Below are 13,460 nucleotides of genomic sequence, written 5' to 3'. Positions count from 1 at the left end.
CAGGCGGCGAAGGAGGTGGTCGAGGCGGACGCCGCCACACGAGTGCAGGCGGCTGCCCGGGGGAGGCGGGCGCGGGCCGTCGTGGCGTTTGCCACGGACGGGCTTGGCGCGAGCTCTGCGGCTCTGCGGGCGCAGCGAGGCGGCGGCGCATCGGACCCCCATGCGCTCCCGCCGCTGCGGCCGCACCCTTCGGCCTTGCCACCCTCGTCGCTCGCCCGGCCGGGCAGGTCGTTCGCCGCTCGCGGCGCCGCCTTCGTCGCCGAGCCGCGGACCGCGCCCACTTCGCCCGCCAAGTGGGCCGCCGCCGCTGTCGGCATGAACAGCAGAAAGGCGACGCAGCAGTGTCCTCCCTTGCCCGCCGCCTGCGCTCGCCCACGGCTCCCCGGTTGCGCGTCCCTCACAGGCGCTCTCCCTGACGGAGTGCGACCGCGCGCAGCTCGAGGACTGCCCCATCTGCTTCGAGAACAAGGCCGACGTCGAGATGCTGCCCTGCCGCCACTCGACGTGCGGGGCATTCCCTCCGCCATCCAGTCCCCGCAACACACTTCGGCCCACCCCGCACGCGTTTCGCCAGCCTCTCAGTCTCCTTCCTCCCCTTGCGCAGGTGTGGCGGCTGCCTCGACGCTTGGATGTCGAGAAGCAGCTCATTCGCTCAGACATTGCGTACCGGCAATCCGCGACACGCCACTCGCCGCTCCCTCGCCTTCCCCCTTCCCACCACCCTCTTGGCCCACTCAGGCTCCTCAAGCACCACCTGCCCGCTCTGCCGAGCCGCAGTCGTGGAGACGGCGGCGGCCCAGCCACCCCGCACCCGAGGGGCGGAGGAGGCGGCGGAAGAGGCAAGGTCGGTGGAGGCCGCGGAGGCGGTGGAGGCCGCGGAGGCGGAGGCGGCGGAGGCGGCGGAGGCCGCGGAGGCGCCCGAGCCCGAGTCAGCCCTCTCGCCACGGGCATTGCAAGCCCACCCGCCTGCGATGCAAGCACAGCCGCCTGTGATGGCCGCTGCGCCCGCCGCGCCTGCGGCGGCCCCTGCACGGCCGTCGTCGCTCATGGACAGGGTGCGGCGCATCCGGGCGGAGCTGTCTCTGCCCGACGGGCCGCTCCTGATGGTGCTGCGAGAGGCGCACCTCGCGCTCGACCTGACCCCGTCGGGCGGCGTCGTCCAGCAGACGGACCGGCTGCTGCGAGAGCTCTTCGGGGATTGATTGAGGCGTCGCGGGCCCGCCGCCCAAGGCGTTCTTGCGCGGTGGAATCTGTCGACCATACATGGGGTGTCCTCGCATGAATGCTACGTTCGGAGCCACCTTGGAGAATGGAATCTCTGACATGCGACAAGTACGTGTGTGCCCTAGCTGCCTAAAGAAAGAAAGAAAACAAACAACCCAAGGGAGGGATGGCAGCTCTCTGACTCTGACTCTGACAGTTCTCTTATCTCTGTCTGTTACACTGCTGTTACGCACGACTGTTTTCTTTTTGTGCGCCAGACATCATCGACAACCTGGCGAGTAGAGGCCCCGCCCACCCAGGGTACCCTCTCCGAGGACCCATTTGGGTCGCGCTCTTTCGACGACTCGCCGGGGCTCTGCTCGAAGAGACCTCGAGATTGCGTGTGCCCCAGATCGACAACCCCGCGACGACATCCAAGTCATGTCCTCCGACCTGAACGTGGAGTCGATCGGCGCGCTCATCCCGCCCTCGTGCGTCTTCGAGGAGCTGCCAGCCGACCTCGCCGTCTACGAGCACGTCGTGGCGCGCCGCCATCTCCAGATCTTGCCCCGTCTCGACTGCCGAGATTGCTAGCTCCTCCTTCGCTGCCGCCCTCGCTCTGTCTCCACCACAGCCATCGTCTCCTCCTCTCTTCCCAACCGCATCGCCGCCACTGCCGCAAGCGCTTCCACGCGACAACTCGCTCAGGAGTTGCTCAAGCCGTCCCGCCGCCGCTCACAGGCTGCGCGTGAGGCGGTGCTCTCAATCCTCGCCGGGCACTCGGACCGGTTCTTGCTCATCCTGCAGCCGCGGCTCGGACCGTCCGACCAGGCGGACGGCGAGAGCGCAGCCGACGCCGCGCTCCGCCTCGCCGCCGACGCAAAGGCCGCCTGCGACGCGCACCCGCAGCTGCAGCTGCTGGTGCTGCCGACCACCACCGACGCGACGCCGAGCAACGAGGCGCTGCGCTCGCTGCGGCGGAGCCTGCTCGCCCTCAATCGGCACGGCGTCGCCGCCGCCGCCGCCTTTGCCGACACGATCACGCCGCAGTACGTGTCTGACCTGCTCGCCTACGCGTGCGTGCCAGCGTCCTCAGCGATGTGCGAGCTCGTGTCTGGCCTCTCGATGCCGGCAGCCGCGCCCTCGGAAACACCAGCCACCTCGCGCACACCCTCCACTCTCCACCCTCCCGCTCCACCCTCTCCTGTAGCACCCCTCCCCCTTTCTCTCACGACCCTGGGAACGCACCCCTAGTGGGCCTCTGCCCCCCCCCCTTCCCCCCTCCCCCCCCTCCCCGATCCACCCCCACCCACCCCCCTCCCGCCCCCCGCCGCTACCGCGCGCGTCTCGCAGGCGGGCGTCGAAGGGTCTGCGGCGGAACCGGAGCGTGTCGCCACCGCGCTCGGCCTCGCGGCGCAGAGCCACCACTTCCTCGGCAGCCGAGATCCGCCGAGATCCGCCGAGATCCGCCGAGATCCGCCGAGATCCGCCGTCCACCTCCTCGGCCGACGTGTGTGACTCTTCCGAGAGGCTCACCAGTGTCGATCAGCGCAGGCGTCTCCTCTGCTGGCTTGTGTGGCATCGTCGAGTCGACCGGCCACCCCCAGGCACTGCCTCGCCCCTCCCTCCCCCTCTCACACCCCCTCTCACACCCCCTCTCACACCCACCCCTTGAGACTGCCCCCATCCTCAAAGCACGCACGCACGCACGCACACACACACACACAGACACACACACACACACACGCACACGCACACGCACACGCACACGCACACGCACACGCACACGCACACATACACACACGCACACATACACGCACACGCACACACGCTCTGCCCCCGCCCCGCTCCGTCCCAGGCGCATGCCGTCCTGCACTCCCTCCCGGCCGGCGGAAACAAGCTCGCCGACGCTGCCGCGCGGTGCAGCACCGCCCTCGGCGAGGGCGGCCTCTCCGGCGGGAGGCGTGCTTGCACCAGTGCCTGCGCCAGTGCGTGCGCCAGTGCCTGCGACAGTGCCTGCGCCAGTGCGTGGGTCGCCTGCCGCACGGCCGTGCAGCTCGCGGAGGCGGGCCCGCAGGGAGGGGGGCGCCCCGGCCTTGCGCTGGACGCCCTCCTCGGCGCGGCGCCGGGCGGCGCTGCACCGGGCGGAGGGGGCGGCGCACCCCTCAAGGGTTTGCGCGTCGACTTTGAAGCGGCGCAGTGGGAGGAGGTCAAGGGGCGGATTGAGGAGGCAGCAGGCGGTAGAGGCGGGACACGCCCGTATAGCAGCCGCTCACTGCATTCGCCTAGCTCAGGCGCACGCACGGTGCTGTGCTCACACCGCGGCCTCCCTGGACTCCTGCTGTAGGTCGCAGGTGCGGTGTCGGCTGGCCTCTCGGGCGCGGAGCAGGTCCGCCGGAGGCGGCTGCTACGAACCTTCCCGGAAGCTGCTTGGAACTGACTCGGAGCCCTCCTGCAGGCCCGCCGGCGCGCGACGGCGCAGACGACGGACAATTTGCGCATCCGCTCGGTGCGGCCGTTGCTTCCGCCCGCGATCCTAACCGAGGAGTTGCCACAGCTTGCGGCGCACGCGGCGCTGGTGCTCCGCTCGAGGCAGCAGCTGGGCGAGGCGATCCGGGGAGAGTGTGGCAAGCTCGTCGCGCTGGTCGGACCGCCGCTGCTCGAGAACGACGCGTCGGTCTGCTTGGCGTTTGCGGCGCCCCCGACCTCTGTGTGTGTTTGGTCATTCACGCAGTTGCTGCCAGGTGGTCGAGTTTGCCGCCCGTTTGTCTGCGGTGGCGGCCGAGGTGGGCGCGGCCCAGTGGCGGGTGGCGGCGGAGCCGGCCGCACCCGGCGCCGCCGCACACGGGTGGTTCTGCGAGCAGGTGAGCGACACCGTGGTAGTGGTCTTGCGCTGCGGCCTCGCCGCTGCGGCCGGCGCCGCGTGGGGCGGTTTGCTCAAGGATTTTGGCCTTAGATGCTTGAGTCGCCGTGCTGCTCATCACGCGCGCCATCCTCGCATTCCGGCTCCTGCGAGGCGGCAGTCGCGGTGGCAGCACGCGCTTTGACCGCGCCTTCCCTCCGCCATTCCTGTCCGCAGGACCCGGACCGCGACCGCTCTTTCCGCATCAACGAGGCAACGGGCACCCGAGATGACTATAGATGACCGGAGATGACCGGAGATGCGCCAATTCGGAGATGCGCCGATTCTCGCCCGAGCGGTGAGGCCGGAGGTGTGTTCAAGCAGGGGCTGCGGCGCGCGCGGCGGCTGCTCCTCTCCGTCGGCGCGCTCGGCGTGCCTGCGGCGGTCGAGTTTGGGGAGACGGTCACGCCGCAGTACTTTGCAGATCTGCTCTCGTGGGCGTCGGTGAGCGCCGAGTCGCGACCGCTGAGCAATTTGGTGGCCGGCCTCTCGATGCCCGCTGGCCTCCGCGCTGCGGGAGCGCCGCTACAGCGCGAGGACGGCGCTCCACTCTCTTCGGAAGACGACCCGTCGGGGCGCGCGGACTTCTACGGCGTCACCGCCCATGGCATCGCCGGCACAGTGATGAAACTGCTGGATACACATTCCCCGAGCTCTAGCGCTCGAGAAGACATGTATTCGGCTGCATCCCTCGCGCCGTATCGGCAGGCCTCGCACTCACACGGTGCTCAGGTATTCCCCCCCCCCCCCCCTCCCCCCTTCCACCTCCCCCTGAGTCGCTGCGCCCCTGCTCAAGGCATCGTCCACGCGACCGGAAACAGAGATTGCGCCACGCTGCTGCCTCGCTCGAGCCTCTCCGCCGCGGCGGCAATCGCCGCCGCCGCAGACAGCCGCCCCGTCGTGGTCGAGTGCGGCGGGGCGGAGGTTTCCCCCGCGGCACAGGCGCAGTATTTGCGCGAGATTGCCGCGCTCGTCGGCGAGGGCAAAGCCCCCGCAGTGCGCGGCGTCTCCCTCTCGTCGCACCTCCTCTCGGGCCACCAGCCGGCGCGGCTCGGAGGAGAGCGCGCTGCTTGCGGCGGAGTCACATGTACATGTGAGTGGCGCCGCCTCCCTGAGCTTTGGAGTGTGCCGTGTAGGCGAGCCGCTAATCCACGGCTTGTCGGTCGGAGAGCCGTGCCGTCGACTCGCGCGGGGCCAATCGCGGCCGAGGGGCATGTCGCGCCCCCACTGCCCGAATGCGTCTCGCTGTAGGTGCCTCGATTGGCTCGAGACGGCGGCGGCCGTGCGCGCGCTCGCCGACGCCGTCAAGAAGGCGGCCGGGGTGGGCGGCACGAAGCGCCAAAAGCACACGCGCTGAAGCGGTTTGCTTTTGGCGCGCCGCCGTTGGAATCGCCACACGACGCGTCTCTGCCGGGGGTGGTGCTCAAGTTTGCCGGCTGGTGCGCGAAAGGAGCGGCCACGCCGCGCTCGGCGCGATTGCTGAGAGCTCGTAGGCGTCGCGTGCGTGATTGGTTGACATGGTCGGTACGCGGCTTTGCGCTAGCGTGGGGGGCTTCAGTGTGAAGCGCAGGTCATTCCGAGCGCCACAGCGCATCTTTGATACCTCTCACTGCCAGCCAGCTTTTGGAACCAGCGCGTACACCGTCGCCCGTCGCCGCTCGATTTTGCTTCTTGCACAAAGTTTTTGGCAACAAAGAGCGCTTCTGGGTGAGCCACAGGCGCGGGGGCGCTGCGCCGCGGGCGCGGCCTCTGCTGCGCGTCCGCCGGCGATAGGGCTGCTCTGCTCATGCGTTACCGGTCTGGGTTCGTCTCTGCTTCGTCCCCGGAAGCCGTCCTCGCCCGCAGAGTCGGGCGTGTTGTGTAGCTCCACTGTTGTAGCTCCGAGTAGAGGGGGGACTCCCATCATTCTAGCCCTGCCCTGGCGAGAGACTGCCAGTGATAAGCGGGAACCATGCGTTTCTTTTCCTAACAGTGCACGCCAGTCCCGTGCCCAGTGTGGTGCGAGGGAGCTTTGTGGTAAAATTTCGCGTGCTAAAATTCTTTTCTTTGGGGTGGAGGGAGCTTGGTGGTGATTTCACGATCCACTTGGAGTGGATCGTGGAGTGGATCGTAAAATTCTTTTCCTAATGAAACGAAACGTAGTGGATCGGGATGAGGGTGTGAGAGGCGGACCTAAGGACGGTCCTACATCTCTTTACCACCCTGACCGAGCTCCCGCTCGACACAGAGTTTAGTACGATTTCTAGCAATGCTCTCCGTCCTCCCTGCGCGTCTCACTCCTCGACATCTGTGATCTGATGCAACTTGCCTTCTCAGGAGTTCACACACAATCACAAACACAAACCCAAGACGCACAAGCACTCTGGGGGGAGGCGGGGGCCCCCGGAGGCACCGTGCGCCGCGCAGCAGTGTGGAAAAACGGGGCTCCACGGCTCTACTAGTCTCTACTAGCACCGACTTCCCGAATGATCACGGTTGATCAGAGGGCAGATTTGGAGAGATCTCGAGGAGTACATACAGATAGACCCTCTAACCATAAGAAACTTCCAACCTGATCGGTCGTACTGACCGCCGACAGATCACTCCAGACAGCAGACTGATGTGCGATGGCAATCACGGGCAGGAGCGCCAGCGATGCCCGGTAGAGGGGGGGGGGGAGGAAAAGAGCGAGAGGGGGGAGGGAGGGGGGGGGGGGAGTGGCTGGAGCGCGGCGGCCACACACCTCGGTGTGAAGCAGAGATCGCGCGATGGAGCGGGTCGCCTCCTCGCAGGCGTCCGTCAGTTGCTGTTGCAGCCCGCGCGCAGTGATCTTGTACACAAAGTCTGGACACGAAAGGTGGGAAGATGGTGGTGGACAGGTGGGAAGTAGGTGTACAGCGAGGCTTAGGCGGGAAAATCACCGTAGACGTGGTTTGAGTCCTCTCCCTTGTCGGTGTCGCCCATAACGCTGCGGCCACGGGCATGCGGGTAAGAGGATGCACAGACACCGGAGTGTGTGCGCCCCCGAGCCAACGGGTGTCAGCGGCAGTCGGTCTTTCGAGTCAGAGCGGGGCGGGCGAGCATGGACACACACCGGAATACGACGGCGAGGTTGATCTGTACGGTCACGTTATCCTGTGTCTTGCAGCCCTTCACGGGCATGTTGAAGACGACGTGCTCCTTGCTCACCAGGCTGTCGCATTTCATCCACGGCATCCCGCAGTGGCGGCCCGGAGGCCACACGATTTCGCCCGAGGAGTGGTTCATGATGCGGCCAAAGCTCGAGACGAGCGCATAGCAGCCCTCTGGCACCTGAGGACAAAACGCGGGCGGCAACGCGGGTTGTCGGTCTGCTCGAGTGGACAGCGCTGCTTGAAAGCTATGTGCTCGAGCGGAACCAGCACAGAATTCATCAGTGCGGCACTGCAGGGCTGTTGCGGGCCGTGCAAAGTGGGCGGTGCGCGGAGTCCACCTCGAACCATGGGAGAAGGCATGAGCGGCCTGGCCGCACAATCAACAGTCCTTTCTCCCTCCCGAATATCTCCAACGCCCCCGCGGTGCTCCCGATGTCCGTGCTGAACAGCGTGGTCATCGCGCGAAGGTGCCAAAGGTCAGTGTGAGGCTGGCCGGCGGCGCTGGGAAGCGGCCGCCGAGCGGGCCGGCTGCTGGCGCTGGACGCGACGGTCCGTCGGAGGATCCTAAGGATATCGGCCCCTCCCCGTGTTTCCTGTCTTGGACGGTTCCGCTGTCGGCCTGTCGCCACTATGCACACGCAGGGCTCGTACGGTCAGGATCAGGGCGCCTTCAATGGTGTGCAACACAGCCAGTGCGTGCAGCGCAGGATTTTGCTCCCCACTGGCGCTGCAGAGGCGTTCAACCGCGTTGACGACAGGGAGATCTGCCTCGTTGCCGTGCCATCCTCAGCAGACTCCTGTTGCTTCGGGCTTTGCTGCTGCCCCTGCGCACCACCGATGGCCATCCCAAGCGGCTACTTTGTCCTGAAGCAGACCTGGTCCAAACACCAGGGCGAGATGGATCCCGGCTGCGTATTTTGCTGGTACGCCGCCACCACCGCTCCACCGCTCCACTGCTCGCCCTCACGTGAGACGCCCACCCCAATCCTACTGTAGCCCAACCACTGCCGTGGCAGGCCTTTTTGGAACAAGATCTCGCACATCGTCAACAAGGCCACGGTTACCTACTCGGCGCCTTCGCGCCAGGTGAATTCTGAAGATCCAACCGATTGCCTCACTGCCCTGCCTGGGTGCTCTCTCCGGACACAACCACTGTCTCCTCAGGTGCCGACAGCCGACAACGTGATGGTGGACATCAACCTCTCCGTCACCTTCTCCATCGGGCCGGATGGTGACGCGGCATATGACTTTGTCTATAAGATTGGCGCCGAGGTGTGTGCAAGACCACGCGCGATATCCTCGGATCGCACGCACCGCCCATATTGGCGCCACCTCTTGACCCCTCCCCCCCTCTCGCGCCAGCGTTTCGACGAGTTTCTCTCCAACGTTGTGGAGGAGGGCATCCGCGGCCTGGTCTACGGGGTGACGCACGATCGTGTAAACGACCTGCGTGAGGAGTTCGCCATGGGCATGTTAAAGTCTCTTTCCTCGACGTTTGCGCCGTGCGCGCGCCACGCCACGTCCCCGGCAAACGTCCCCTAAACAAGTGGAGGTGGTAAATATCTGCTCGACACCTTAGGTACGGCGTCATTATCCGCTCGGTCAAGATCACCGAGACTGCCCTGCCGCGCTCCCTGGCGTCGCTGCTCGAGGAGACGACGACCTTCCGCACGCGCATCGCAGAGAAGGCGAAAAAGCACGAGAACGCAATTCGGGTGCTGAGTGACCAGGCGTCACAGGAGCTCGAGACGATCTGTCGGACGAACGCGCGGCGCGAGCAGGACCTGCTCGCGCAGTGCCAGCGGTACGAGATCGAGCACAAGGAGCGGGTGGACGAGCTCACGGGCGCGAGCACCGTCCGTGAGATGGAGGCGAAGAGTGCCATGGAGGTGCAAATCGCGCGCGCGAAGGGCGATTTTGACGTGGCGGCGAAGGAGGGCGAGCGCGAGGCGGAGATGATCCTGCGGGGCGCGCAGATCGAGTGCGACAAGCGCAAGTTCACCGTCGAGGAGCAAGCGAGGGTGCGGATCCTCGAGTCGGAGGCTAAGCTGGCCGCGGCCAAGAACAACGCCGACGCGCTGGTCGCTGTGGCAGAGGCGGAGAACAACTCGACCAAGGGGCTGGAGACGAAGAGAAAGTACGAGCTCGAATGGCAGCGGCTCTCTGTCCTCAAGGACCTCGCCAGCACGGGCCGGCGCTTCTTCTCGGGACCGGCTGGCCAGTCGATGCTTCGGGAGATGGCGCCCGGCGAGGGTAAGGGCCCATCTTCAGGCAAGTACTTCTGAGTGGCACTGGTGCCTTGCTAGAGACAGATTGGGCGGCGGCGTGTTTGAGAGGGGATGATCTAGAGCTTCGGCGTGGCGGAGTGTGCGCGCTGCAAGTAAAGAAAGAAGACGCCCCCCAAGCTAGGGAGACAGTGACAGACAGATTGGCCAAAGCACAGGTTTCGATCTGGAGACTTCGAATTGGGCGAGCGCCGCGACCATGGCCGGAAGGTGTCGCGGTACTCGCGCCGGCTCGCGAGGCCACAGTGGGCGATGCCCAGGTAGGACGAGTCGTCAGCCGCTTTGCCGGAGAAGGCGACGGCGGCAGCGCGGAACAAATCGACGAGGCAGGGGACCAGCGTGCACGTGATGTCGAAGGCGAGTGAGACCAGCGTGCACGCGATGTCGAAGGCGAGTGAGAAGAGGGTGAAGACGAGGGCCCGGAGCATGTCCACGAGGCAGGCGACCAGCGTGTACATGATTGAGAGTAAGGCGAACGCGGCGGCCCGACACAGTTTCACGACGAAGACGATGAGCGTGTAAATGACGGAGAAGATGCTCACCCGCGAGTCCTCGTCGGCGGGCGGCGGAGAGGCGTCGCAAGAGAAGAGGCTGGCGATGGTCTCGTTGACGGGCGTGCCGCCAACGAAGATGTCCATGTCGGAGTTGTCGGGGACGGGAGACGCGAGAACGGCGCCTCCTCGTCCTGGTGCTCGAACGCCATCGGTACTGGTCGACCCAGATCCCGGCGGGAGCGAGTCGTCGTTGGCAGCGTAGATGCCACACGGGATGGTTCTCTCGAGCTTGACCGCCTCGGAGGGCAAGGTGCCGCACGTAGGCCGTTGACACTCGAGTTGACTCTGCTGACGTTGCGCTGCCCTGTCGAAGTGCGCTGTTAAAAAAGCAACACCCGTGGTGTGACGGTGCCCCCAGACAGGGTCGCGGGGCGGCAGCAGATGCTGGCGGCCACTGTGCGACCCCGTAAGGTTGTTGCGTTGTCGACACCCCCCGATTGTCCCCCCCGGTCTGCTCAGAAGCGCTTATGACCGGGAGGGTGGCGCCCGGGGTGGACCCCGCATCACACTCTCGGAGTGTGCTGCCCACGACACGCGGGGTCACGACAGGGCAAGTGGGCCCACGAGCCTCGGAGTCCTCGAGCCTGCGGCAAGGCGAGCACGAGCGACACCCACTCCCGACACGCCCGACGCCCTCACACAAGACTGACGACAGGAGCGCACCGTCCGCGGTCTCGGCTCCGTCCGCCGCCACGGCAGGTCCCACGCCCGCCTCCGGTCCGAGGGAGCCGGCATCCGACGCGCAGTACAGGGAGGCGACAGCGGAGTTGGCGGGGAAGCCAACACACGCGGCAGCCAAGCACCAAGTCGGCTGCCCGGGCAGCGGCGGTCGCAGCGCGTGCACGGAGGAGAGCGAGTCCGGTGCGGAGAGCGGCGAGCGCGCGGCCGGCGAGAGAAGGTCGGCCGGCGCGAGCAGCGGGTCGGTCGCGCAGTGCTCGGGGAGGGTGTCGTATGACTCGTTGGACTGGTTGGCGCGAGACGGGCACGACAGCGCGCCGGCTGCCTCAGCGCCATCCGCGGCCTCGGTGCCGTCCGCCGCCTCGCCAGATCCCACGCCCGCAACTGGTCCGAGGGAGCTGGCAGGCGAGGCGCAGTGCAGGGAGGCTCGGTGCTGCCAAGCGGAGGCGACGGCAGGGTTGGAGGTGAAGCCGGTCGCGGTTGAGCGCCACACAGGCTGCCCGGACGAGTTGGAGACGAGCAGCGCGTTCACGGACGAGTTGGAGACGAGCAGCGCCGGCACGGTATAGATGCACAGTCTTGTCGACCGCCGAAGATTCGGCGCTGAATCTCGGGCCAGCGACAGCGCGCTGGCCGCTGCGGCCAGAGCGATGAGCGCGAGGGAGCGGAAGGCGCGAGCGGGGGTGCGCGGCATGGTGGCGCGGAGAAGTGGAGCCGATCGCTCGAGCCGCGCGTTGCAGCGCCGACGCTCGCTGAGTGTGCCGTCCGCCAGATGCAAGGCGCCGCCTTTCGCTTCTGGAATGTTTTTACGTCGCTATGAATGACACGCAATCCACGCTCTTGTCCCCCGTCCCTGTGACACGCGCCAGAACAAAAAAACTGTGGAGAATACACGAGGTGCCGACACACACACGCGCTACGATTCTATTGTGCACACGCGATTCTCGTGCCGATTTGAGGGCGGCCAGGGCCGCGCAGCGCAGCCTCTGTGCTTTGCTCGCCCCAGCCTCCTCCGCCCCCCGCATTCGCTCCCGACGCGCCGTAGCTTTGCGATCCGGCGCGGACTCGCCATCTCCGCCACAGCCGGAGCGGCCGGCAGGCGCCCGCCGATCTCGTGACGATTTGGGCGGCCACCGCGCTGCCTGCGGCTGCCTGCCCTCCATTGCGGCCTACGCCAAAGCATTGGACGCTACTCGGCACGCCGTCGGCGGTGCGCCCACCGGCATCGGACAGCCGCCGACGGTGCGTCCGCAGGGATACGCCCGCCAGGGCTGCGCACGTGCTCTGGCCGCTAAGAGATCGCATCTGTCTCTCGGCTGTCTTCGGAGGGCATCATGCCGAACGCGTCCGGGACGGTGCCAATTTTGCCCGCGCGACTGGGTCGTGCCGAAGCTCCCTCCTGCGCACGCTCCCACGCGAGGGTGGGCGTCTGACGCAGCGCGGCGAGTCAGCACAGGCACCGTCGCAATTTTGAGCAGTCACGCAGCTGGTGCCGGGAGCGTCGCCAGTCCGCAATCGAGTATACTGGCGGACCAGGATTGGCGTCGGCCAATCAAACCGTCGCAATTCATCCACCGCGGCGCAGAGATGATCCGAGCGTTTGTCAGACGGTCTGAATAATTCTCAGCCGCCGCGCAAGCCTGCCACCCCGAGTGCTCCAACTGCACCCAAACGAGCTCACGCCCTCTTGCCAGCTGCGTCGGCAGTGCGCACCCTTGCACGCCGAGCGGCGGCGACGGCTCGCGCGCAGCACCCGCACCGCCGCCGCGAGCGAGCGCACCTCCAACGAGTCGCCGAGAAGGCGTGCCCGCGCCGTGCCCCTCATAGCACGTGCCACTCATAGCACGAGCGGGCAGCGGGCTCGACGCCCTCTGTCGGCGAGGGCGGCGGCTCGCACCACCTCACCGCGCGGTGACATAGTGTCTGGGGACGGGCTCCGAGATAGGGTCAGGGGAGGGTCCGGGCAGCAGCCTGGGCGCGGCGAGGATGCACCGTGACGGGAAACGTGCGCGATGACACCACGACGACCGGTGCGTCGCGGAAGAAGCGGCAAAACGGGCCGCGTCTGCGTCTAAGTGACAGCGAGGCGGGGCGGCCCGCGCGCCCTCCACACCGTTTCTCCGCCCTGCAGCCCGGAGAGGAGCTGCTTGGGCGTCGAGGATCTGCTTGGACACGGTCCGGGCGCCACGCACAACACTGCATGCACACGTGCTGCTGTAGCCAAACGAGCTCACGCCGCCCTCCTGCGTGGCTGCGGCCGTCGAGCCACGCCTTGCTCTCGCTCCGCACTCACCTGACCGTTGAGCACCCGCAGCTGCGCGTTGGACGGTGCCTCTGCGCCGCACAGCCCAAGCAGCAGGCGCAGCAAGCCGCCCGCGCCCGCCGCCAACTCACCGTGGCCTTGCCTGCCGCCAGCGCCTCGCCGCCGCGCTGACGAGCACCACCGAGGCGAGTGATCGCGCCTCGATCGGGTCGCTGAGCGACGCGCCCGTGCGGAGCGGCCACAAGGCGAGGGCTGTAGCCTGCTCGGCCGCGCAAAAACAAAGTTTTTGGCGCTCGCGAGCCCACGCCTCACAACAATTTGGCGTGTCCGTTGTATTTATTTATTACGCCTCACAACACCATCGTAAAATTCTCCTTGCTTTTTTTGAACTAGTGGGGGACCTGCGGCGGACCCGCCTCTGTTGTTCGCGGGCAGTGAGAGACGCAGGATCTCTGGATCTGC

The 13,460-nt window shown here is 66.8% G+C and overlaps 4 protein-coding genes across 4 annotated transcripts; 2 read left to right on the top strand and 2 right to left on the bottom strand.

The window, feature by feature from the left end:
* Positions 1-1,610: 1,610 nt before the first annotated feature.
* EMIHUDRAFT_450554 (hypothetical protein) lies at positions 1,611-5,800 on the top strand. The gene is made up of 13 exons (XM_005777004.1): positions 1,611-1,746; positions 1,945-2,334; positions 2,557-2,638; positions 2,758-2,810; positions 3,062-3,235; positions 3,404-3,443; positions 3,558-3,592; positions 3,662-3,880; positions 3,948-4,067; positions 4,430-4,829; positions 4,902-5,192; positions 5,242-5,278; positions 5,357-5,800. The coding sequence occupies exons 1-13, from the start codon at positions 1,645-1,647 to the stop codon at positions 5,460-5,462; spliced, it is 2,049 nt and encodes a 682-aa protein (XP_005777061.1). The 5' UTR covers positions 1,611-1,644; the 3' UTR covers positions 5,463-5,800.
* Positions 5,801-6,627: 827 nt separating this feature from the next.
* On the bottom strand, positions 6,628-7,753 carry EMIHUDRAFT_435414 (hypothetical protein). Its single transcript, XM_005777003.1, has one exon. It carries the CDS (start codon positions 7,066-7,068, stop codon positions 6,685-6,687), a length of 384 nt encoding a protein of 127 aa, XP_005777060.1. The 5' UTR covers positions 7,069-7,753; the 3' UTR covers positions 6,628-6,684.
* A 95-nt stretch (positions 7,754-7,848) lies between these two features.
* On the top strand, positions 7,849-9,503 carry EMIHUDRAFT_206673 (hypothetical protein; the record flags this gene model as incomplete). The annotated part of the gene is made up of 5 exons (XM_005777002.1): positions 7,849-8,141; positions 8,235-8,304; positions 8,383-8,490; positions 8,581-8,720; positions 8,798-9,503. The coding sequence occupies 5 exons, from the start codon at positions 7,849-7,851 to the stop codon at positions 9,501-9,503; spliced, it is 1,317 nt and encodes a 438-aa protein (XP_005777059.1).
* Positions 9,504-10,597: 1,094 nt separating this feature from the next.
* Positions 10,598-11,429, bottom strand: EMIHUDRAFT_206671 (hypothetical protein; the record flags this gene model as incomplete). Its single annotated transcript, XM_005777001.1, has 2 exons — positions 10,598-10,641; positions 10,721-11,429. 2 exons carry the CDS (start codon positions 11,427-11,429, stop codon positions 10,598-10,600), a joined length of 753 nt encoding a protein of 250 aa, XP_005777058.1.
* Positions 11,430-13,460: the final 2,031 nt, after the last annotated feature.

This window comes from Emiliania huxleyi (genome assembly GCF_000372725.1).
Source record: "Emiliania huxleyi CCMP1516 unplaced genomic scaffold EMIHUscaffold_27, whole genome shotgun sequence".
NCBI lineage: Eukaryota > Haptophyta > Isochrysidales > Noelaerhabdaceae > Emiliania > Emiliania huxleyi.
Note: the sequence above shows the minus strand (reverse complement) of the source record. Positions and strands in the feature narration are given on the sequence as shown.

Excerpts from the sequence above, each read along its gene's own strand:
- EMIHUDRAFT_450554 (XM_005777004.1), top strand. The coding sequence starts at position 1,645 with ATGTCCTCCGACCTGAACGTGGAGTCGATCGGCGCGCTCATCCCGCCC. Across the intron at positions 2,335-2,556 it reads TGTCTGGCCTCTCGATGCCG|GCGGGCGTCGAAGGGTCTGC; the intron begins GCAGCCGCGCCC and ends CGCGTCTCGCAG. Across the intron at positions 3,593-3,661 it reads GCCTCTCGGGCGCGGAGCAG|GCCCGCCGGCGCGCGACGGC; the intron begins GTCCGCCGGAGG and ends GCCCTCCTGCAG.
- EMIHUDRAFT_435414 (XM_005777003.1), bottom strand. The coding sequence starts at position 7,068 with ATGCCCGTGGCCGCAGCGTTATGGGCGACACCGACAAGGGAGAGGACT.